The following is a 26,283-nucleotide window of genomic DNA, read 5'->3' as shown; positions in this document are numbered from 1 at the left end:
CATCATCATTAAACATAGTCATTGGTCAGAGATTGTGCCAGGCATACACAACTGTGTTTTTAGTCACTGTGTTTCAAGTATTGGCAATAGCATACACAGCAGCCTCCATTCTAAAGTCCTTATGAAAACCTACACTCATGGTTCTGTTCACTGCTGCTTGCATGCTAATCAAGAAAGTGTCTTTATATTTACTTTTCATTGATTTAAGGATTTCCTGGTCACATGGTTTAATAAATGAAGTCACATTTGGGGGTAAGTACATTTTCATTAGAATCTCCCTTAGACAATGAGCAAAACATTTGTCAAGGAATAATAAAATCTTGCAGTCATATTCCAATTCAACTTTCCCTTAGTGAGCAAGAACTGCTGGTACAAAATGCTTGTCAAACCAATCAGAAAAGATGTCCCTGGGATCCATGTCTCTCTGTGAGCTTAGTAATGCACTAGTAAGAAATTCACTCTCTGATATCAGCAAGGATGCAAGCTTTTGCTATCACAGCAAGTTTATCCTTCTGCGTGCCTGCTGCATTAGCACATCCCAGCACAGTTATTCTGTCCCTAGCATCCTTAATTCCTGCAGAAGCTGTTTCATCAGCTGTAGTCAGTGTCTTTCTAAGGAAATAACATAAAAACAGTAATGCGTCATTACCATCGAAGACTTGTTCTAGAATCAGATTTCCATTAGTAATGACCTTGGCAAACAAGTCAACAGACTTCTCCTCTGCTTCATAATCAGCAGATGCTTTATCATCCCATATCTTTAAAAAATTAATGCTGTGACTTTTCTTAAATTTCTATAATCAGCCTGTTCAATATTTTGAAAATTCACAGTTTGCTTCAATTTTCAGCTCTTCATGATGAATCTTTGCTTATTTCATGATCAACATAATTGAGTGGCATGTGTTCACTGTGACACTGATGGATCCTTCAATACACGACAGAATACCCTGCTATTTTCATTAACTTCTGTTCATCACTATCAGCATAGAAGTTTAATTATTTATTTGTCTGTTTCTTTGGGTCACATATGGTGATCATTCTAACACCATACTCTACTGTAAGATGTTTCACACCATACCACTGTCCAGTTTCTTCAACAACTTGACTCTATGTGCTACAGATACACATAAATGCTGCCTCCTTTTTTTTTTTTTTTTTTTTTTTTTTTGATTTCAGGTCTCGCTATCATCCAGGCTGGAGTGCAGTGGTACAATCATAGCTCATAGCTCACCTCTTCCTTGACCTTCTGGGCTCAGGTGATCCTTCCACCTCAGTGTCCTGAGTAGCTGGAACTATAGGTATGTGCCACCATGCCGGGCTAACTTTTTGATTTTTTTTTTCTTTTTCTTTTAGAGATGAGGTCTCATTATGGAATCCAGGCTGTTCTTGAACTCTTGGGATCAAGCAAGACACTTGTCTCAGACTTCTAAAGTGCTGCAATTACAGGCATGAGCCATTGTACCCAGCAACTTATTTTCTTATCACTGTTACCCACGGGACATTTTAAACAATGTCTTTATACCACAGATCAGAAAACAAGCACAAAACACATAGTGAGTTATGCACAAGGTCTTGGTTCCAGTGGGGCACTGGAGGGACTCTGACATCAGCATGTCCTACCCACAAATGTGCCATATTATTACCCTTTGTGGGTGTGCTTGTGTGGATGAATCTGGGTAGGCATGGAAAAGATGTTTATATCAGCTAACGGAGGCTGAGAGGCTCTTTTTCCACTGAAAATGTTGAATAAACTGAGTTGTACACCTGAGTTTGTGGCTCATCACATGAGGCCACGTGCAAAATTTTCCGCTTCATGTTAGCATTCAAAAATTTTGGATTTTGGAGCATTTCAAATTTTGAATTTTCAATTTAGGGATGCTCAACTTGTGATACATATGTATTCTTATACTTTCTTTCATTTTTTAATGTACTCTTTTAAAATACGAGGTCATCAGGAGAGTTTCTGAACTGTTACATTGTTCCTATAGAATTACTAAACATTTTCTTTCTCATATTCTTTGATTATTCAGTGATGGCATAATCAAAATAAAAGTTTTATTTTCTATGAGTTTCAACAGCTTCAGTTGAGTATTATAAACCCTAAGTTCATTGTGATTACTTTTTGAATGTCTTCCAAAGCCAAAGGAATCATTCCTACCTTTTCTATATTTTCCACCTGAAAATTATTAGTTTATTTTTTTCATTGTAGATATCATTTTTATGCTCTGTCTAGTGTATTAATCATTTTATGTGCATTTATTGAAGTTGATTCATATATATTACTTGTTTCTGAGTTCAGATAGCAAACAATATCTGTGACGCCAACAAGATAGTTTAACATATTGGACATCAAATGTAAGTGATAAGAATGAGTTTTACAAGCCGGGCTTGGTGGCTCAGCCTGTAATCCCACGCCTTTAGGAGGCTGAGATGAGTGGATTGCCTGAGGCCACGGGTTCGAGACCCACCTGGGCAACTTGGCGAGACTTCATTTCTACAATAAATCAAAAATTAGCCGGGCGTGGTAGCGCATGCCTGTAGTTCCAGTTACTTGGAAGGCTGAGGTGTAAGGATTGCCGGAGCCCAGAAGTCGAGGCTGCGGTGGCCAGGAGCGACCACTGCACTGCATCTGGGCGACAGAGTGAGACTTCAACTCAAAAAAAAAAAAGAATGAGTTATATATAATTCTAAGATTTTAGCATAGGGCAACTGGAAAGATGGCATTGTCATTCAGCTCTGATGGAGACATGGATAATATGGTTTTGAAGAGTATAATTTTGAGGGCAATAGCAGGGGTCCACTTTGGGACATAATAGGTTAAAAGTGTCTACAAGACATTCAAGTAGAGATGCTGTGTATGCAGTTGTATATTTGAATCCAGTGTGAAGCCAAGAGAACTAGAGCAGGGAGAGACATCAGTATATAAAATTAAAGTATCAGTATATAAAATTAAAGCCATGAGATAGTATTAAATCACCAAGGGAGCACTTATAGGTAGAGAAGTGTAGGGAAAGAGACCTGGGTCATTTCAGTCAACAGAAATCATGAAGAAGCTGGACTCGGTGGCTCAGCCTGTAATCCCGCGCCTTTGGGAGGCTGAGGTGAGTGGAATGCCTTAGCCCATGGGTTCGAGACCCGCCTGGGCAGCGAGACCTCATCTCTACAATAAATCAAAAAATCAGCCGGGTGTGGTAGCGCATGCCTGTAATTCCGACTACTTGGAAGGCTGAGGCAGAAGGATCACTAGAGCCCAGCAGGTGGAGGCTGCGGTGGCCAGGAGCGGCCACTGCACTCCAGTCTGGGCGACCGAGTGAGACTCCAACTAAAAAAAAAGAAATCATGAAGAAAACATAGAACTAGAAATGGAGACCAGGAAGAAATAAACAGTGAGGATTAAAGAAAATAAAGAAAAGATGGTACCCTGGAAACCAAGTATCATAGTCCATTTGTGTTGCTATAAAAATACTTGAGACTGGGTAATCGATAAAGAAAAGAGGTTTATTTGGCTCCCTGTTCTACAGGCTGTGAAAGAAGTATGGCACCTATATGTGCATCTAGTGAGGGCTTCAGGCTGCTTCCATTCATGCTGGAAGGCAAAGAGGAGCTGGCACGCAGAAAACACATGGTGAGAGCAGAAATAAAACAGGGCAACCCCTCCGGTCCCTAACCACTGTGGGATCTTTTCTGTCCTCTCAATAATCCTGCTTTAAAAAAAAGTAAGGCAAACAAAGAATAGGTGTCAGGCTCTTTTCAACAACTAGTTTGCATGGGAACTAAGAGGGAGAACTCATTTACTACCATAAGAATGGCATCAAGCCATTCATAAGATAATCATCCGCATTACCCAAACACCTCCTACCAAGCCCTGCCTCCAACACTGGGAACCAAATTTCAACATAAGACTAGGTAGGGCCAAACAAAACATATCCAAATTATAGCACCAAGGAAGAAACTTTTTAGAGGAGGATAAATGGCTGCTGAGAGGGGAAATAAGATGAGGACTAAGGTTTGATCTTTGGGTTTCGTTATGTAACTTTTAATGGTAACTTTAGCAAGAGCAGTTTCAAGGGAGAAATGGGGCTAAAAGCCTAAGAGACTGTGATTGACGGCTACTCTTTATCAGCATATGGCATAAAAAGAAAGAGATAAATGATGGTAGTTGGAGGGCAAACTTGGGGTCAAGAGAATCTTTTTTTAATTAAGGTTGGAAAGATGATAGCACACTACAGGCCAAAGAGAATGATGTGATTAAGGGGAGGGATATTAAACAGTAGAAGAGAATCTAATCCAAGTAAAAGCAGAGTAAACAGGTATTAAATTGGTATAAGTACTATACTTCGGTAGATATGAAGACGGGGTTTGTGAACTTCCTTTCTGTGTGCTCTATTTTTTTCAGTGAAGTACACATAAAGATCATCAATTAAGAAAAAGGATAAGACAGGTGGTATTGTATACTTGAAAATAAAAGATTTAAAGAATGAGAATTTAAGAATCTAAGAATTTAAGAAAGTAAGCAGCCGGGCTCAGTGGCTCAGCCTGTAATCCTGTGCCTTTGGGAGGCTGAGGTGAGTGGATTGCCTGAGCCCACGGGTTCAAGACCCGCATGGGCAGCGAGACCTCATCTCTACAATAAAATCAAAAAATCAGCCGGGCGTGGTAGTGCATGCTTGTAGTTCTGGCTACTAGGAAGGCTGAGGCGGAAGGATCACCGGAGCACAGCAGGTTGAGACTGCGGTGGCCAGGAGCGGCCACTGCACTCCAGGCTGGGCGACAGAGTGAGACTCCAACTCAAAAAAAAAAAAAAAAAAAAAAAAGAAAGTAAGCAGAAAAGAGAAATATGGAATGACTATGACTAGTGTTAAATATTCACTTGAGACTGGTGGTCATTAATGTAAAGTGAGTCACATCAACATGTGATGTGTTTTTCTTCTGGTTCATTCATTGTTGGTATGGTACATGAGGAGAGTTCAATGTAACTAGTTCTGTGATCATATCAGGAGAGTACAATGAAGTGAAATGAAAGAGAAGCAAGAAAGCTAAAGGTATATACACGAGTAAAATTACAATCAGTTATTACAGGAATTTTGCTGCTTAAAAAGAGAAGAAATATCATACAGAGTTTGGTGAAGAACAGTAAAAAGTGGTAGGATCAGCAAATTGGAAATCTTAGTTGAACCACTGGTGGAGACGGGACACATAAGGAAGAATACTATCAAGATAAGAGGCTATAATCAGCAAAAGTAGGGTGCATGCAAGTGAGGTCATAGAGCGGTTGGAGTTTCTGATGATGCCCACATCTAGGTAGGGTATGACCATGAGAATAAGTAGCTCAGGAGGGATTACAAAACAAGGCCATTTGAAGAGAAGCCAAGTGTTGGAAGGATCATCTGTGTAAATACTTAAATCGCCAAAAATTAAGGCAGAAATTGTAATAGAGTGATAGTGATTCAGAAGCCAAGATTCTAAAATGACAAAGAAATGCATCTCATTTCTTTGTGATAGTCATCTTTTCATCATTGGCCTACTGGTATATCGCTATCTAGGTTTTTTTTGGTTATAGTACTCAATTTATAACTTACTAACCATAAATAAATATCATCCTTCTTCCACAAAATCTTGTTTGCATTGAAAGACATTTTCACTATCCCACTATACGTCAATTTTTAACAGATAATAGTAAGAATGACACAGTTAGATAAGTCTCAGTATACCATTTATTAACTGTTTTATTTTTTTAAATTATGTTTCTATATAAATCATAGACTCAGTCTAGGATTCTATGTGAACAATTCATTATTGCTGCAAAATAATAATATTCTTTGTAATAAATCTATTAAATTATTATATTATATTAAAGTCTAGTTTATATTTCACTCTCAAGTGTTCCATTAAAAATCAGAAGATGAAACGGAAAAATTAACTGAAAATACAAAAATGATCAAATGGCAGACAGAAAAAGAAAGTGGAGAAAAAAATCAAATATGAATTATTTATTCAATAGGAGATACTCAGTGATACATTAATTTCAGAAAACAATGTTGATTTGTAAAATTCTTGTGAAAATTATAATAAAATTCTACTAAAATAATTTATCTTATAGATTTGAGCACAGGTACTTTATAGGCATTTTGAAGACATTCATTTATAAAAAGAAATATGTGATGTATATACATCTTTATGATATGCTAGGAATATAAAGCATCTAGTCACAACAGATACACAACATCATTCTGACCATGGTACAGCCTAGAGCTAAGAGAAACCCAGTACTTCCCCAAGTATTTGGAAAGTCTACAGTTACCACCTCCACATCAATGTCTTAGCATTACCATGTCTACTTCTCCCTTGCATTGACCCTTTGTTATAATCTCCACATGAAACCTCTGATGCCTACTGATATTACTGAAATTAATTCCGAATGGTACCCTTGTGAGGTTGTTCTTGTCACTGCTGCCAGTATCCATTGGAGAATATTGCAGTAATGTCCCATGCTTGCCAAAATGTGTTTCAGGTTTGCCAAGGTTAGGAAATGTCTTAAAACCCAAATTTGTAACATGGTTGCTTTTCATGAGCTTCAGAGTGGAGTATTTTTTTTTAAATTAAATCGTTCCATTAGGTTTTTTTTTTCTCTGAACTTAGCTATGAACATACAAGACTAAGCCAGAGATTTATTGGAATAACAGACATACTTCTACTTTCTTCATGTATTATTATACTCAGAAACAGATAAAATCTTCTTAAACTTCCTCTCTCCTTAGGAGTAGTATATTTTTCCAAGAGGTTACTTGACTTTTCATGAATATAGATCTATACATAACGAAATTACACAAAAGGCCTTCCACATATGCTTAGGCTTGCCTAGATCCTAGAAAAAAAACATTGTGCTTAAACTGAGAACCCTGTTTTAAAAAGCTATTGAACTGTGTCTGGGTTATGTATATATTTTTTATATCACCTATATACATTAAAACATTTCCAAATCAAATTTTATCCCAGAATGCACATTTGTAGCCGCCACATAGAAATGTTCCAAATAGTGCAAAACTGAAGACAGAGCAGGGTTGGATTAGCCATGGAAAATTTACGCTGTCAATCTTTAGTATATCTTCAATCTTTAAATATATCTAAGGTATGTCTTATTAACAACAGAAGATTCTCCAGGTGTCCTTTGATTGCATTCAACTTGACTGAGGGCAAAATGACTTACAGTCCAGCTTCTGAAGGCATTACCATTCTTTTCAGAATAACAAAGAGATCATCCCAAGCAGAATAGCCAAATATCTAAGAATCTCTGAAGCATGACATGTATACAGTTCAGTTTTGCATAAAAAACCATGTAGCATAATCAAGATATCATAAAAAAGACTTGCAGAGAGATGACAAAAGTCTGAGGTTTGACCTACCAATCAATCAGGTCACTTACCAGATATCTCCTCTAGGCACTGCTTAGCAGTCTTACTATATGATGAATCCATCTTTGTAGGACTAGTACAGGAGTCAGCAGATGGTAAAGAGGTACCTTCATTTTCTGAATGTGCTCTGAAATTAGCCAAGAACATAGAAATAACTAGCAATTGTAATCACCAGTGACTCATCAAAGTGGAAATTCCACAATACAAGAAAAATCAATGTATCAAAGGTTTTTCCATCAAGGTAAGTAAGCATTTGTTTATCACTGGAATGCTCCAAGACTGTCTAAGAGAATTTTGTTACTTTTCATATAAATCCAAGTGGGAGAGATTAAATCAGATATTTTAGACTTTTATCCATTTAAAAACTTGTAACTACCAACAGTTGATTGTATTTTAGGACAAACGATTTGAAAAGATTCAACTTCTTGCTATTTTAGAGAAAATCTGGTCAAATCATGTTCTTGTGAGAATAATAAAATCACTGAAACATATGCAAAATTCTATTTTTTTCATGAAAATCTCACAAAGTATATTCTAAAATACAAAGTAATAATAAATAAAATAAATTAAACAATAAATTGGTTCCAGGCAATAGATGTCGTATGATAACTACCAAAGACTTCAGGAAAAGTAAGCCAATGAGAAACAAATTCTCATTCTTGCAACTACCTTTTATTTTATATGTTTTATGTCTGTGTATTTTATTGTCTGTGTATGAACATGAGTATTTCTTTGTGTGTGTGGTTAGCTTGTAAAGAGTAGGTCTAATAAAATGGAAAGAACTCAACAAAGGAACTGTATACTTTTGATATTGTAATCTTACTTCATGCATTTTTCTTTCTTTTATGCACAGGTAAACATTATACACTTCCTTTCTTGTGGAGCCTCAAAACAAATGTACATTTGATCCAAACTATCATCTATTTTAAAAACTCACAGCATGAACTACTAAGACATAGGAGGAGGCAAGTCAGCATAGTATTGCACACTGGACTGTATTCTTTGCAGACAGCTCATTTGCCTTACTTGGAGTTCCATTTCGAGTATGGGTATAGATCACAGCAAGTGATCTCTGACTATTTACTAATTGAAGAACATCTATAGTGGGTATTAATATGTGAATGAAAATTCAATATTTATTGAATCAATGATTAGTTAATATTTTGCTTTTATTCTAAATACTAGTTTATATTATGTATGTACTTTTTTTAGAGATAGAGTCTTGCTCTGTCACTCAAGCTGCAGTGTAGGGGTATGACTGTAGCACACTGTAACCTCAGACTCCTGGGCTCACAAACTCTTCCCGCCTCAGCCTCCCGAGCAGTTGGACTACAGGCACTAACCACCCCACCTAGCTAATTTTTAAATTTTTGTAGAAATGGGTCTCACTATGTTGTCCAGGTGGCTCTCAAACTCCTGGCCTCAAATGCTCCTCCCACCTCAGCCTCCAAAGTGCTGGGATTTCAGGCATGAGTCACTGCACTTAGCCTAAATCCTAGTTTAGAGAAAACATAAAGTTTGATAATTGATATCAGAAATAGTTGATATTTAACTGACAGATCTAGAAACTCTGAAAATTTTTTTAAAATTTTAAGATATTATGGAAAACTATATGCTGCATGTATAGAAGTATATGTCAAATATGTGAATTAATACATAAAAGAAAGACAAAACTATACAAGAACTCCTATAGAGAGCTGTGCCGTGGCCTGCAATAATTTCTGGCAGATGATTCCTATTTTATTTTAAATTAAAACCAACTATAAGGAACATAAAATTAAGAAAGAGGATATACTATTCAAGTGACAGGATATACCATTAAGGCCAGCAAAGACCTCAAAGCTGTTAAATGCAAAAGACATTTCAGTCTTCATCTTGTTTAATATTTTGGCAGCATTTAGAATAGCAGATTGCTCCTCTCTTCATGACACTCTCCTACTTTGGCTTTAATGACAAAAATTCTCCAGTTTGTTTCTAATTTTTCTGTGGATTGTATTTTTTTTCCTCTTTTGTTTTCCTTTACACAACCATTGAATATTATGGTTCTGGGTGGTAGAAATGAAAAGGGGCGGGGGAAATACAAAGAGCAAAATTCTGGAGTTCCCCAAAGGAATATCCTGTCCTTCCTCCAGTTTTCATTTTATGATCTCTCTATCATATTAATGGTATTAATAATTATTAGCTATCCATACATGAATTCCAAAATTCTAACTGTAACCCAGCACTTTCTTCTGAATTTCAGATGCGTATGATGACTGTCTGACATTTTTTCTAGGTTGTCACAAAACTACGTCAAACCCATTATGTACAGAATCGAACTCACAATCTTTTGTCAACAAACCTCATCCTCATTCATGGAATCCTTGGGTGAAATGCTTACGGAGCCCCCAAGGCCTTGCATGGTTGAGACCCTGTCTACTGTTCAACATTATCTTGCACAAGTCTATGCTTTATCCTCTCCACTGTGGCATGACAGCCTTTGGCCCCCTCCCCATAGCATCCTGCCTAAACGAGGTCTTAGCACTTGATTATTTTCATTCCCACTTCATCCAACTCATCCGTCTTTCTCTTTCAAGTCTTAGCTCAAGTGTTATTTCTTAAAGAATCCTTCCAAAGTTCACTGATCCAGTAAAGTCAAAAATTATAATCAGTTAGGCTTCCCTCGACCTATCTTTCCAGCACTTCGCACTCTCATAATATGAAATGAATATAATTATTTCATTAATGTTTAACTCCCAAACTAAACTCTATTCTTCATGTTCAAGCACACCATTGTTTCCCAATGTCTAGTCACGTGTTTAGCATTTAGGTTTCATTCAATGAATATTCAGTAAACAAATGAATAAATCATGTAAGTATGGTTGGTTGATAATACATATGGAGGGGAGACATAATGATTAATGCCCTGGGTTTGGGTGTAAAACTTGGCCCCATCGCTGAATAGTTATTAACTCATGTGATGATGGCAAGTTACTTTGCCTCTCTGAATGTCCATTTGTTCATGTGTAAAAATAGAGAAAAATATGTGCCTTACAAAATAATTGTGAAATCAACTGCTATTATTACTAAAGGCCTGGAAAGTCATTTTCTTGTAAATGTAAAGTAAAATTCTGCTTAATATTAAAGCAGCAAATATATCTACTCTTTGTGAAGCCTATTATTTTTCTTCTCTGGCCCCAGCTTCTCGCATATCCCCTCCCATCTTCTGATAGTCCCTCCTCACTCATTTCTAAAGTCTGCTACAGTTTTTTCTTCCACCTGGCTTAATTTCTTGTGGGCTACTCTACCTCACTGACTTCTTTCTCAGCCTATTGTCTCTGAATGAAGGGTAAAAAAATCCTCTGAAGTGTTTTGAAGATTTTTATTACTTACTGAAGAAGTTTAAATGGAGAGCATGCAGTGCGATTGTAGACCCCAGGGAAAGCTGACTGGCTGGCTGCCAAGAAATGTCACAAAGGCACAGTGCCTTGGTGAACTGGCTGGGAGCCAGGGCTGGCCTATAGTTCTGCAGACTCTGTATTCATAGATTGATCTCTCAGAAGCTGAGTCACATAAAGTATTTCACTGAGATGTTTGTCTAAAGTCCAATGCTAATTGATTCCTATGAGAACAAGACCAGCAGCTGTCACAGGAGCCAGAATGCTTGTGGCTATGTTAGTTGTAACGATTCTATCTTCTTGTAAGAAAATCTGGAGCCAAAGGATATTCAAATGTGTTTTGGCAGTAGAGCTTTTGCTTTGCTCAAGACAAACATATCTTAAAAAGCATTCCTCAGAAGCGAACTTGTGGCTATCTTCCTCAATATATGACCTAATACTCAATTCCATTGGCTAAGTCTCCACTACCACTGTTTGAGACACTCTTTACAAATTGTGTTTATACTTCTGACAGCTCAGTCTTGTCTTGGAAGCCTTTGTTTTATTTTTTAATGCGGCAATGTAGTTTTCTTCTTTCTCTCCCCTCCCCTTTCTCTTTCTCTCTCTCTCCCCCCACCCCCCTTCTTTCCTCCCTTCCTTCTTTTCTTTTCTTTTCTTTTTTTTTTTTTTTGAGTTAGGGCTACACTCTGTCACCCAGGTTGAAACGCAGTGGCATGAACATGACTCAGCAGCCTGGATTTCCTAGGCTGAGTTGCTCATTCCATGTTAGCCTCCTGGGTAGCTAGGACTATAGGTGCACACCACCATGCCTGGCTAATTTTTAAAATTTTTTTGTAGAGATGAGATCTCACTATGTTGTCCATATTGGTTTTGAACTCCTAGGTTCAAGCAATTCTCCTGTCTTTACCTCCCAAAGTGCTGCTATTATAGGCATAAGCCTCCATGCCGGGCTAGCAGTGTATGTTTCTGACTGATTCATTCTTTTATATCTTTTTTTATTAAGTCACAAGAGATTCTTATTTCCCTTGTTTTCAAGTTCTTTAGTGTATTTCCTATTATATTCCCTATACAAGCGATCTGCATTAGCAATAATATGGAAATAGATGAATCAATGAAACAAACATAAAAGGGATAAACTTCAAATCTTATAAAAAGACTTAAAAGTCACCCTTGGTTTATATTCACACATAAGTGAGACCAGATATCTCTACAAAATATATATGTTACAAGCCATCCATTTCTCTAGCATTTTTACCTCATCATTTGTTAAAGCAAAATTAGATTTTAACTCCAGTCCCTAGAGAGGCAATCAATGCTAACTGGTAAAGATTTAGCTTTTATATGAATGATCAAAGAAGTTCAGTTAAATCTCTGGAGATTCCCAACATGTACTGTAATTTTATGCATGCTTTATACCAATAAAATAAAAAGATTTGAGTTGATTCATGAAGCAATTTAATAAAGACTTCAGAATTCAGAGTGTTTTTTAATCAGAAAGTACATTTTGACAGATATAGTGAATATTTCAGTGGCATCATTCACTGTTCCCACACAAACTGATAATACATTTCCTTAATATTAACTGTAAAAATAAAACCACTTAGTATTATGATAATCTTTAAGAATACTTAGCAGATATGGTCTTGTGTGGACTATCCCACTGTGTATTTACAGCATGGTCAACATAAGTACTTATCAAAGTTATAAGGTATAGCACTGCAAAAACACTCTAATTTATTTAGAATTTAATGGACAGGTCAGGGCCCTCATCTGTTACTAGGAGTTATAGTAGTTACAAATCTAGATTTTGGTACTCGGCAGCCGTAGCTGAGCGAGGGTCCACTGAGGCGGATCCCAAGGTCCCCGGACAGCGCCTCCGCGGCCCCGGGGCGGCAGCTGCAGTAGCCGCAGCGGGAAGAAAATGAAGAACGAAACTGCTGCTATTGTCTTCTTTTTTACAAGGCTAGTTCGAAAACATGATAAATTGAAAAAAGAGGCAATTGAGAGGTCTGCTGAGAAATTGACTCTGATACTTCAAGAGAAATATAAAAATCACTGGTATCCAGAAAAGTCATCAAAAGGACAGGCCTACAGATGTATTCCAGTCAATAAGTTCCAGAGAGTTGATCCTGACTTCTGAAAGCCTGTGAGAACAGCTGCATCTTGTACAGCGACCTGGGCTTGTCAAAGGAGCTTACTCTCTGAGTGGACCCATGTGAAATGTGCTGTCGGTGTGGAGAGAAAAACAATGCATTCATTGTTGCCAGCTTTGAAAATGAGGATGAGAACAAGGATGAAATCTCCAAGAAAGTTACCAGAGCTCTTGATAAGGTTACCTCTGATTATCATTCAGGAACCTCTTTGGATGAAGAAACAAGTAAGGAGGTGGAAGTGAAACCCAATTTGGTGACTGCAACCCCAAGTCCTGTGTACCAGATTTCAGAACTTATATATCCACCTCTTCCAGTGTAGCACCCTTTGTCCAGAAAACAGCCAGGAATGTACCGAGGGAATGGCCATCAGAATCACTACCCTCCTCCTGTTCCATTTGGTTATCCAAATCAGGAAAGGAAAAATAAACCATATCTCCAGGTTCCTACTGGAATGCATTGTGACTGGAATCACTGGACTAATCCTCACATATTAGCACCTTACTAGTTCCTTTTGATTCTGTTTGTGTCATGTTGAGAGAAAGGTAGAATAAACCTTACTACACATTAAAGTTCATACTAATAGTAGTGAAGTTAGATGGACCAAACCATCAAACTTATTTTTATAGAAGTCATTGAGAATAATCTTTCTTAAAAATATATATATGCACTTTAGATACATTGATATGGTTTGGGAAAATTTATTAAAGTTAGTCAAGTGCCTGAGTTTTTAATATTGGACTTGACTATTTATATATTGTGCATCAATTCTGTTGGATACGAAAACACTGTAGGAGTGGACAATCTGTTCTAGCGCCTTTGAGCATTTACTTTATGGAGCATAAGTAAGTTATTTATACACAAAGAAATCTATTTTATGTCATTGTTGTTTAGAAGAAATACATAAAATCATGTAGTTGCAAATAAAAAGTAGTTAGAGGCATGACAAAAAAAATCTAGATTTCACCAATGATAACCATAAAAGCTCCTACCTGTTTTTGTGCACTTACTATGTGCCAAGTATTGTGCCTAGTTTTTTTCCTATGGCATATCACTCAAAATTCACAAAAATCCTGTAACATAGGTGCCTCAGATAAAGAAATTAAGATGAGAGGTCAAATCATTTGCCCTAGGTAGCAATCTCGTAGATGTTTAACCAGTACTTGAACCTAGCTACCTCTGAATATTGATCTATTAACCACTATGCTACAGTTTAACTCCTTTCAAATGCCTCTGAACACTAAGCCTTTGCTGCATTTGCAGTCCCCTTAGCTGACAGCCCAGTCACTAAGTCCTTGAATGTGACAATATTCACTATTCTACCCTAAATGTTATTCTTTACTTACTGTCCACTTAAAGGAACTCAGTAATAAGTTCTAGATTCTATCAAACTTCAAAATCAATTTCATAAATAGGGGTGTTTGCATATTAACTTTTATTCAAAAATATATCTCCTTGTGGATTCATTGTGATATGGATATAGTCAGAAATGTGGATACAAAAAAGAACATTTGTGTATAAATCAGCCAGAAACATAAACTAGTGGCATTGTAACTCTTGTTTTATCAACCCAACAAAAAGTAAAGAAAAGTACATAGCTTTCAAAAAATAGTTATATGCTCACTTTTCTCTTTCCTTCTTGCTAGAAAGGTAGACAGGTAACAGCCAGGACTGAGGCTAGGAAACTGTTAGAGCAAAGAGTAGTCCAATAGGGATGGGAGATTTGTTAGACTCAGGGAAGCTGGAGATGAGCAAATGAGAAAAGACATCAAGAATAATGGCAGCCAGGTTTCCAGTGGCTGGCAAAAGGAGGTGCAAGTTGTAAAGAAGAATAAATACTGTGATGTTGAGTTGGAATAGGGGGTATATATATATCTACACACACACACACACACACACACACACACACACACACACACACACACAACCAAGAAATACATATATTTCTTAGTTTTGATCAATAAGAAAATATAGGAGCAGTGAAATCTTGGTTTCTAAATTCCACCCTATATAAAAAGAAATCAGGGCACCTTAAATAAAAGCTGAAACAAGTTATAGAAAGTTCAAGATGAGCCTAGAACACCTTGAGCCACAAAGAAAGTTCTCAATAGTGATGGGATATGTTGAAAAGACACACAAAGTAGGTTGAGGAGGATTCCAGTGGCCAAATCTGGGAAATTTAAGCATCAGAGTAAGCTGTGATAGGAATAGATTAAACCCACTGAATATAATAGAAATCCATTAATTCACACAATTTAAATAGATAAACAGGTCATAGGGAGAAAATAAATATCTTTCTTAAAGTAGTTGTCAAGGAGTAAATGCAGAAAAAAGATGGAATTAGGAAAAAAGTCATTATTTACCACAACAAATTGTTAATGCAGGCAAGAAATCTCAATGGATGATAAAACTTGTGAGTAAAAGTAGATCGAGGAAAATAATTTTTATGCACAGACTCAAAATATATTTCCACCAAAAATACTTATTAAATATAAGTGGGAGTAAGATAATTTTAGGATAGAATAGACATTATTTTAATCAAGCAAATTCAACACCACCAAAATAGGTAATATTGATATATTTATATTATGTGATACCTAAGAAAATGCAATGAGAAAAACACAGCACCATTTTTGTAATACTCCAGACAAAATATACATATACACATATATGTGTGTGCATATATATACATTTTTAATCATGAGGAAATATCAGCCAACTCCAAATTAGAAATATTATATAAAATACCTGACCTTTAATGTCAAAGTCATGAAAGTCAAGGAAATACTAAAAAACTGTTCCAGATTTAGGGGTATTAGGAAACCATGGCAACTGCATGTACCATTTACCCTGAATTACTAAAAGTGATATATTTGGAACAATTATTGAAACTTGAATAAGGTCTCTGGGTGCTCTGAGTGAAGTACATATGGGAGTTATCTGCACTATTCTTGAAAATATTCTGTAAGTTTAAAAATTGTTTCCTCGCCGGGATCGGTGGCTCAGCCTGTAATCCCACGCCTTTGGGAGGCTGAGGTGAGTGGATTGCCTGAGCCCGTGGGTTCGAGACCCGCCTGGGCAGGCGAGACCTCATCTCTACAATAAATCAAAAAAATCAGCCGGGTGTGGTAGTGCATGCCTGTAATTCTGGTTACTTGGAAGGCTGAGGTGGAAGGATCACCGGAGCCCAGCAGGTCGAGGTGAGACTCCAACTCAAAAAAACAAAAAACAAAAAACAAAAAAAATTGTTTCCTCCAAAAATATGAAAAGAAACAACAATGGTTTGATTAGGCAATTTGGCAGTGAACCTTGTAAGCAAGTACAGAAAAGGTAGTTTATAAACTTCTCTGCTGAGAGAATGCCAACTCATAGCAGTATTCTACACAATAGTACCTCTTCTAGCAGTGACTCTGTCTTCTATCTTAAAAAATACTGCTATGTGAGAATATTTCAACTGCCTCCTGATGTGTGAATATATATCAAATCTCACAAAAGACAAGCTCACAAAGCAAGAATTCAATAAACTGTAGTTTGTGCAAATGACCAAAGATGCCCAGTTCACATAAAACTACAACCGCAGTGTAATCTTTAATAGTAGCTGCAGGGTTTACAAAAGCTTTATCTGAATGATGGTTATGGCTCTACATCTCAATCTTGGTAAACCCACAGCTCCTCCTACTCAATCTCCTTGCTCAACAAAAAAGCCAAACCTAAAACCTTGTGAGCAAGCATTTTCAAAATGAATGTTTTGCATCCTTTGTCTTTTAGAACATAGTGTATTCAAATGTCAATTTCTTAAGTCATATTCAAGGCAAATGTGTAATCTCGCAAATACCTGCTACAACAAATTTTTTTTCTAAGAATTCATGATGCTGTTGTGTAAGGTGCACTACATTATACCAAAAATAAGGACAAACTCTAAGTTTAGATTTCTGTGACCTAATTTTTTAAGTCAAGTGTGTATAGAGGGTCTCAGCTTATATTTAATGAATAACCTTAAGAAGCAAAAAGATTCTCTCCTCAATAACAGTGTCTGGCCTTATTGAAAACTTAGGTCTATTTTTTTCTCTTCTGAAAATTCCTTACACTCCCGATTCTTCTTTCTTTGCCTCTAGATGTGTGTTTTATGTCCAATGCATAGTCTTCTTGACATTGACTACAAATGGGCAAAAAATAAAGAAAAGAAAGTAGACCACAAAATAGCAAGTTATAAATCTGGTTAACACTTACTTTAAAAAAATTGTTGGAAGCTGCTAAAGAGATAGGTTTAGGGAAAACTTGCAGGATTCTCTTTTTTTCTTCATTAACTAATTATTTTCCTGTTTTATTGCACATATTCTTATAAACATGAAGAATATAGCTGTAAAGTACTGAATGCAAAAGTAATGTGGGGGAATGGCATATGGGAAGAGAAGAGTATTTTTTTTTTATTTTTTTCAGTTGGAGTCTCACTCTGTCACCCATACTGGAGTGCAGTGGCCGCCCCCGGCCACCGCAACCTCAACCTGCTGGGCTCTGGTGATCCTTCCGCCTCAGCTTTCCCAGTAGCCGGAATTACAGGCATGCGCTACCACGCCCGGCTGATTTTTTGATTTATTGTAGAGATGAGGTCTCGTTGCCCAGGCGGGTCAAGAGTATTTTTTGAAAGTTTAAAGAAGCTAAGGTTTGAACCCCAAGCATGGAAAACAGTTTTAAAGAATATAGCACAAAGGGAAGATACCAAGAAAGAAGAGGAACAATAAGAGGAGGTCTTTAAAAAAGAAAGGAAAGAAAAACTATGCTGTATTCTCTCTCTCTCTCTCTCTCTCTCTCTCTCTCTCTCTCTCTCTATATATATATATATATATATATATATGTGGTAATTACATAATTAGGACCTTCTTCAAGACTTAACAAAGTTACCTATGAAAGTCAATAAATTGCTCCTTCATCTAGACATTTTACCTGTTTCATCCTATTCTGACCTCTCCTACAAACAATCCATTTTATGCACTGTGGAAAGAGTACGTTTTCTAATCATGCCTTACACACACATGCTCATGTGCATGTATGATCACATCACATACAAACACATAAATAGTCCAAGTTCCTGGCATTCAAGAATTTCTGTTACAACAGGGCCTCAATCAATCTTCAGTGTACAGGAAAACTGAGTTACTTGCCAACCACTCTGTATATCTTATGTTAATCTTGTTTATACGGTTCCTCCAGCCTTAAATTTCCCATTCTGCATTAATCTTTGCATTAACAAACCCCACTTATCTTTCTCGACTCCTGTGCCGCTTTCCCTGATTCCAACATCTAAAGGTAATTTTTTCCTTTTTTTTTTTTAAATTTCAGTATATCCAATCTGATTCTCTCCTGGGAAACTTTACTCTTCCAGCCATATTTTGTACTCCTCTTTGAGCCTGACTCTTGTATACTACATTGTAACAATGAAAAGAAAATGACTTATGAGAGTCATGGTTGTTTTACTCTATCCTTAATGCATAAGAGATATTTATTAGATAGCTGTTGAAAAAAAATAAGTTAATTAATGTGCTAAACAGAAAGTATGGTTTAATTCTTTAAATATTTTAAAGCTGTTTACATTTCCATTAAACCCTCCCATTTATAAGAAATGAAGCAATTGCCACTGTCATTGCCACAGTCATTGCCTTGCTAAGCTATGGTGTGGTCATGTGCTCTTTGAGCTATTGCCAGGCCATGTTTTCTTAAGCTTTGGCCCTCTCCCCTACCTTGGGGAAGCAAATCTCCTCTTTCTCTCTCTAATTTGCTTTCTAAATAAACTGTATTTTCTAATTTTAAAAAAAGAAATGAGAGACTTCAGAATTTTTTGTACATTTTTGGCAGGTTTTAAATTTCTTCTACAGCAGGTGATTCTAACACAGGATGATGGGTATTTCATTCAACAGCTTTTACTTGGTGTTACTGTAGGTAGGCTCTGTCTTGGGCAATTGTGCTACTAAGTAAGAGAGATAAGACTCTTGCTCTCAATGAGCTTATATTACAGTGTGAGGTGGCTGAAATCACACTAGTTAGCTAGTAAACAAGAAAAGAGCAGATGGTAATAAACTTTATGAAAACAATATAGGAAGATGATGAGACAGAATTCTGGCAAGGGGCATGGTAGACGTCCCCTAGGGAGTGGATGATTGGAGGTGGTTGGAGATTAGAGGATCCAATGACAAAATGCACCTGCAGAGATCTGGAAGATAGTCATTACACGCAGGGAGAACACGCCCTAAGGTGGGATGGGGTGGTGAGTTGAAGAAGAAAATAAAGGATGGGATATAGTGCTCTATAGAGAAGAGAAGCTTGTGTGTGCCTGGGGGGATAAATAATGGGCTAGATTACACAGGGCTTAATTACACAGGGCTTGGTAGGTAATGATGTGGTGTTTGAGTTTTATTTTTTAAGTATATTGGAAATATCTCCTAGTTGACTTCACAAATTGGAGTGACATATGATATTTGTTTTTAGAAGGTCAGAATGCCTGCTGTATGAATGATGTTGTTGTAAAGACCCCAAAGTAAAAGCTGCGAGACCCACTAGGTATATTAGGTGATAATTGGTGGTCATGTGGCTTGAACCAGCAGAGAGAGTAGAAATGGAAAGAAAATCCAATTGAGGATATGTTTCAGAAGAGTTGGGAGGACTAGCTGAAAACCAGATGTATGAAAGGGGATGATTGAAAGAGAATAACAAAATATAGACTCTTTCAAATTTTTCTTTAGTCTTTCACTCATACAATAATGACTCTCAACCTCTAGTCTCTGCAGCAGTTTTATTACTTGTATTTGCAGAGCAAGTCACAATTCCATCATGATTGGAATATAAAATCAGAGAGTATAAAATATGAATGATGGCACAACATTTTCCTTTTGACCTGACAAATTCAAACTCATTATTTTAATCTCCTCTCTTAGTTTGTCTATGATGCATTGATTGACCTCGCTATCATGTAAGATTTTAAAAATATCTTTTTTCTACATTAATTCTGTACATTGCATACGATTCCATAGCAGCAATGGTTTTATATTTTTTATAAACAGACTAGACTGCACTCTCAGAAAGAGATTTTTAAAAATCTTTGTATCCTCTATTATATAGTATTTGAAGAATGAGTGATTGACACACACATGGAAAAGTATTTGGTGATTCTTCTTTGCCTAAACTATGGCAACTTGGCATTTTACCACTTTTTAAATACCTTGGTGATCACCTTAGCATTTTAAAAAGCAGCCTATTCCAATTTCAGATTGCTCTAATTACAGGAACTTCTTAGATTAATTAAAATCCTCTTTAAAATTTTTTTGCCTCTTAATCTTAGTTATATCTATTCATTAAATGAATAAAGATAACAAATTCAAAACTACTTTTTATCACTTTGTAGAAATAATTCAGTTATAAAAACTTTATATAGAATACTTTGCATTGGATAGAAAGTTAGACTGATACGAAAGCTATTAACTTCCAGAATCCAACATTATATTTATAGAACTCTGAACATTCAGTTTGCAAGATAGAGTATTACAAAGCATAATTGGAGTCCCAGAAGGAATAATTATTAACCTAGCATGACCTAGAAATGGAGTGAGGAAAAAAAATCACCGTCAGTCATTAATCTTCTCATTATATAGAAGTTATTTATCTTTAAATATCATGCATATATATGTTTATATACATATTCATACATATGTATTTTAAATTTATACTAGCTAATGGCATCTAAGCATTTCTCATCATAAATGAGTTCTGATTGAGAATTTTGCAGACGCACTACAGACATTTTCTTATCCAAAAAAACCCAAACACCTTATTTCTGTACATGCAGAAAGAACTGATAAGCAAAATAAGGCATGCCATAGGATGTTTAAAAAGAACATTTTGAGAATTAGATAGATTTGAGTTCAAAAGCAAGTTTCCACTAGCTTTTTGATCTTGAGAGATTATTACTATTCTCACTTGAGATCTCTGCTTCTTCATTTCCATAACATGGGGATAACTTTCCTTTCTCATGAGTTTATGATCAAGTTTAAATGAGAAAATGCACATAAATCTTGTGACACAGAGTCTTTCACTAGGTAAGCACTCAATAAATTATAATCACCTTATAAAATAGTAAATTATTAGTATTTTCAAATGATTAAAAATTCCAGACAAGTGTGTCAGGTTTTGCAGGTAGAATTTTTACATGGGATTGAAGCAATAAGAGTCAGAAAAGATAACAGGTGTTACACAATCTGAATGTTATGACTCTGTAAAACAAACATCTTTCACTGATAGTTGAAACCCTTGAATGTTAACCACTCTGCCTTGAAATTATTTGCGTGATCATTTATGAAATTTTTCTGAATTGATAAAATACTTCAAACAACAATTGCCTCATATGTAGACTGTGATGTAAAGCTTTCTTATTAGGTAGTTTGATTTATGTTTAATTATGTATTACTGATAATAATAAAAACAATTACTGACAGTTACATCAATCATTCCAAATCTGGCTCTGCACTAGAAACTTTACATAGAATTATTTTCTTTAATCTTTAAAACAACTGATCAAGGTAGATATTCTCTAACATCCACACTTAACAGGATTAGAAACAGAAGCTCAGTATGTGACATACTGTTTGACGCTCTTTATAAATATCAACGCAGCCTTCAAAATCGCCTTATAAGACAACTTCTATTATTATTACTATCCCCATTTTCCAGATTAGAAAATATTGAAGTTCAGAATCTTTATATATATTACCCAAAGTCATAAGACTAACCAGGGGTGGCACTGAGATTCCAACTAGGCAATGCCATCATCTCAAACACAAGACACTGTTTCTGAACAAAGGAAGAGTGAGACAGACTTTGTAGTCTATAGCCTTAGCTACTTGGCTACATTACCTCACTTTTATAATTTTCATTTTAAAGAGGGCAAACAGAAACTCAAAGGAGATGGATCATGTCAGGATCACACAGAAGGTCTACACTTTTAACTTCTAAGTTGTACTTCTTTCTCTTTTTAATAGTTAAAAGTTACATTTTCAAAAGGAAACTGCTAAATTTATATCTACTGGTTATTTTATTTCAAACAATAAAAAAACCAAAAAAAGCTTGTTGCTACTTTTAGAAAGAAGCCTGCTAAATTAGCAGATCTAGATTTATGGTTTCCTATGAAATTCACTTGTGATTTTTGAAATGATTGATGTTCTTACAGAATATATTTTGAATCCACAAGGATGCTGAGTAGGACATATTTAAACTTTCATGATTTTTTCTTGTATTTTTTTGAAATGTGGTTTATGACTTTGACATCTTAAATTCTGTTTTGTTAGATAGGGATTCTGAAGTCAGAAATAGGTTCACATTCCCATCTGATCCAAATACAAAGGCTTTAAATTAACTATTGCTACTGAAGAATAACAAGACTTAATTGAGGCTCCCCAAGAGCTTAAGTGTAATAGTATAATTTTGTTTTTCTGGATATGTAAACCCCAGAAAAAAAGCACTTAAATTAGGTTATTCATTTCGGAAATGAATCACTATAATTATTTGCTTTATTTAAAAAATACATTTAACAAATTTAATAAACTTTTAAATGATATCATCTTTATCCATTCTTAATTATAGCAAGTCTTGTTATATATTCATAAAATTTTCTGTTTTTAAACTATCAACCCTCCAGGAGGATGAACAAAGAAGACATTATTCTTCCCTAGTCAGTCTTTTTATTAGCCAGGCAGTGAATAAAACTAGGGACACAGCAGTGACTGATATATTTCTAACTGATTAAAATAAATCACAGAACAACAAGTAAAGTGTGCTGTCTTTATAAACAGTGCACTAGGATATATGTGTGGAAATATAGCATATACTGTATAGCTTAATATCTACGGAATAAAATATGAAGTAAAAACATAAAATGTGAAAACAAAGTAAAAACGTACAAATATACTAATTATATAAGTAATTATTTTTACCTAGAAGCTTATACCTAGAGGTGGGAAATTAATATAAAAGTTACACTGAGAAAGTAATGGCTTACAGATAGCATTTAAGAAATGTTTACAATATGCCAGGATATACAATAAGCCTGTTTCTTGTATGATCGCTGTTAAAATTCTCTATGAAGTAGACCGATTCTTATTTGACAGCTAAAGAAAATGAGACTAAGATGTGAAGTAATTTGGGCAAAAGTCATATAGCTAGTAAATGGCAGAGCTAGGGATTGAATCCACAGCAGTCTGGTTCCAGAACCTGTCTTGTTAACCATTATTGTACACTTTCTCCCAAGAGTGACAAATAGAATATCTATAAACTCTAAAGCAAAGTTATTTTAAGACTACTACTAGTAATTCTAGCGGTGGGGTAGTGGCAGTAATAGTAATAAATATGAGAAAAAATCATGGTATGGTTCCTTTTGATAACCAGTTGGTTAAATGTTAAAAGACCTCAATTTCAGAGGGAGAGACAGAATAAAACTAGTTCCATTGAATGCTTCTTCCAGGCTAAGATTCCATATTAAATTCTAGGCTTCTATCTTTAGCATGTCCCAAAAGGATTCTGTGGCTTGGCATGGTGACTCATGCCTGCAATCCTAGCACTTTGGGATGACACAGTGGGAGGATTGCTTGAGCCCAAGAGTTCAAGAACAGCCTGGGCAAACATAGTAAGACCCTGACTCTATAAAAATTTTAAAAGTAAAAAGAACTCTACAAAGCACCACGTCAGCAGCCTTCTTTATTATACTTAGAGTATATTGCCCCATAAATACGTTTACAACCGTGAATGAACAGAGGCCACCTTACCTGTAGATGAATGGTGCCACTGTGGCTGTATTCGGGTGGCTGTGCTGCTGCTGTTGAGGGAGTTGGACAGCACCATTTCCTGTGCTCTGCCCACTGCTGTGTGCTGATGGTGCAGTAGCAGAACCAGAGAGAGAAGCTTGGCCAGCTTCCCTTCCTTCTGGAGGAACTGGGTAGTTGGATGCGCTTGCTTTCTCATTGATGATGGGCTTAGGTAAGGACTGGGAAGGGCTTCCCTTGGTAGTCCTGAATTTCTCAGACTCTTTGCTGGCTGTGCTGCCAGGTGAAATGGTCTGCTTTGCTGTTGGCACTTTAGAGCCTGGTTTTGGAATTCCACTGGAAGATGGAATTAAACTCTCTTTCTTGGCTGCTGTCGTCTTGCTGCCCTTTGGGATCAAGCTTGCGATTTTGGAGGTCTTTTTTGGAGCCATCTCTGTCACCTGATCCTTCTCTTCCTTGACTGGTTTTTCAGTGCAAACTTTGTTTTTGTCCCTGTTCTTTTCCTCTTTATCCTTTGGCTGTAGCAAAGACTTTTTATTGCTGAGATTTTTGCTTCCAGCTTTTGGAGGGACCAATTTAGGTGAGACTTTGGGACTGCTATTTGTTGAGCCACCACTATTCAGACCACTGTTAAAACCTTCCATTTCACCAGATTCAGAAAAGGCATCATCATCCTTCCCACCATCACTGGGTCCTGAACTGGGAGACTGTGGGGTGCGTAAAGCTGTCCGGGCATTGACCAGCTTGAATTTCTCAAGCATGGACTTCTGTCCTGAGGGAGCAGTTTTGACCCCTTCTGAAACAGGTGGCTTCAGTCTGTCTGAAGATGGTGTGGGAGAGGTGGCTGGGCTCGACTGCTTCACGGTCAGCATGGTGGAGGTGGCACTGTGTTTGACATTCATGGACTTGCTGCGCCAGGGCTTGCTGGCATTCGGAGAAGGGATGGCAGAAGCAGGGGGCTGCCCAGCAGTGCTGAGAGGCTGCATGTTACCATTTACACCTGAAGACAGTTGCGGTCCTTTGGAGGAATCTGAACATTGTTAAGGAAAAAAAAAAAAAGATGATTAGTCTTCATTTTTGTCACACCACTGAGTACCTCCTAACTATTGATAGGTGGAAGCATCTCTCCTCTGAACTGAAAAGAGACCCGCTCTGTGGCACCAATCAATTCTGTGACGTGATTGATTTTTATCATTTATCAAAAATGTAGTGTTTGGGAGGCATTGGTTTTGGGAAAGATATATGTGTGTGTGTGTGTGTGTGTGTGTGTGTGTGTGTGTGTGTGTGTGTGTGTGTGTCCCCGCTGCCGAATGTATTCTTACTCAAATGAACTTGCTAGTCACAGATATCTCCAATCAGTCAATATACCTGTTGTTTTTTAGAACACCTTGGTGCTTGGGCATGAGCCTAATTAATTTCCATAAATATTACAAGTGTGGGAAGATTACAGAAGTTTAAATAAGTGATCAAAGAATTAGAAGACTTCAATTCAAATGTTAACATTCGTAAATTGTATAATTCTGATCATATTATTTAATTTAAGTTTTATCAACCATGAATGCCTTCCTCTTTCATCCTTTTATTGGGAGAGTTAGAAGATGATTAAATTAGATATTTAATTTGGTACTGTTAATATATAGATATTGAAAAGTAAAGGCAAACTGTTTTTGATGAAATGCTCAACAGAAATATTGTATAAAGAGTATCTTTTTCTCATAATATTCAGGAATTGAACCTCAATGAATTTTATTAAGTATTTATAAATGTAAAACTAGAGTGCTTTTATTTTAAAATGTCTTCTTTACAAAAATCAAAACACATGATACTGTATGGAATCAAGCCAACTGGTACAGAATACAAGTCTTAACTCATTTTTCAGAAGAAGAAATTAACATACAACAAAAGGAAATAACAATAAGTTAAAGGTAAAAAAAAAAAAGAGGTCAAATTGTTAGTGGAATTTTTGTATGAACCAGGCAGGTTAAAAAAAAAGTGTACCTAAAAGAACATAGTTAGCATTTTAAATGTATGCTAAATTTATGTTTTCTTAAGTAAATTGCTATACCAATGCTGATTTCTAATTCTTACTACCTCTCTAAAATGTCTCATCTCTACCGGCAAAAACTAATAGTAATAGTATAAGTCTGTACTATATAGTCGAAATTTAAATGTAGTAGTTCACTGAAAAGTCGAAGTATTTATGTGGCATATTTAAATTCTAAAGTATCTAATAATAAGTTAACTTTTTTTTAGAATTCATACAGGCCGGGCTCAGTGGCTCAGCCTGTAATCCCAGCACTTTGGGAGGCAGTGTTGAGCGGATTGCCTGAGCCCACGGGTTTGAGACTAGTCCAGGCAACTTGGCAAGAACTACTCTCTAAAATAAATAAAAATTTAGCCAAGCATGGTGGCACTAGCCTGTAGTCCTAGTTACTTGGAAGGCTGAGGCAGAGGATCACCTGAGCCCGGCAGATCGACGCTGGGGTGGCCGTGAGAGTGCCACTGCACTCCAGCCTGGGCAATGGAGTGAGACTCCAACTCA

At 36.4% G+C, this 26,283-nt stretch overlaps 1 protein-coding gene and 1 pseudogene across 1 annotated transcript in view; one reads left to right on the top strand and one right to left on the bottom strand.

Moving 5' to 3' along the window:
* Window positions 1–7,415: 7,415 nt before the first annotated feature.
* Window positions 7,416–26,283, bottom strand: part of LOC103267481 (neuron navigator 3-like) — a 120,235-nt gene continuing 101,367 nt past the window's right edge. Inside the window, exons 6-7 of the mRNA XM_021716064.1 lie at window positions 23,745–24,771; window positions 7,416–7,539 (exon numbers count right to left, since the gene is read on the bottom strand). Coding sequence (XP_021571739.1) covers window positions 7,416–7,539; window positions 23,745–24,771 — 1,151 coding nt within the window. The remainder of the gene's footprint in view (window positions 7,540–23,744; window positions 24,772–26,283) is intronic.
* On the top strand, window positions 12,711–13,447 carry LOC103267480 (annotated as a pseudogene).

Source organism: Carlito syrichta, unplaced genomic scaffold (assembly GCF_000164805.1).
Source record: "Carlito syrichta isolate Samal-C Ts95f unplaced genomic scaffold, Tarsius_syrichta-2.0.1 Scaffold308147, whole genome shotgun sequence".
In the NCBI taxonomy this organism is placed as follows: Eukaryota; Metazoa; Chordata; class Mammalia; order Primates; family Tarsiidae; genus Carlito; species Carlito syrichta.
Note: the sequence above shows the minus strand (reverse complement) of the source record. Positions and strands in the feature narration are given on the sequence as shown.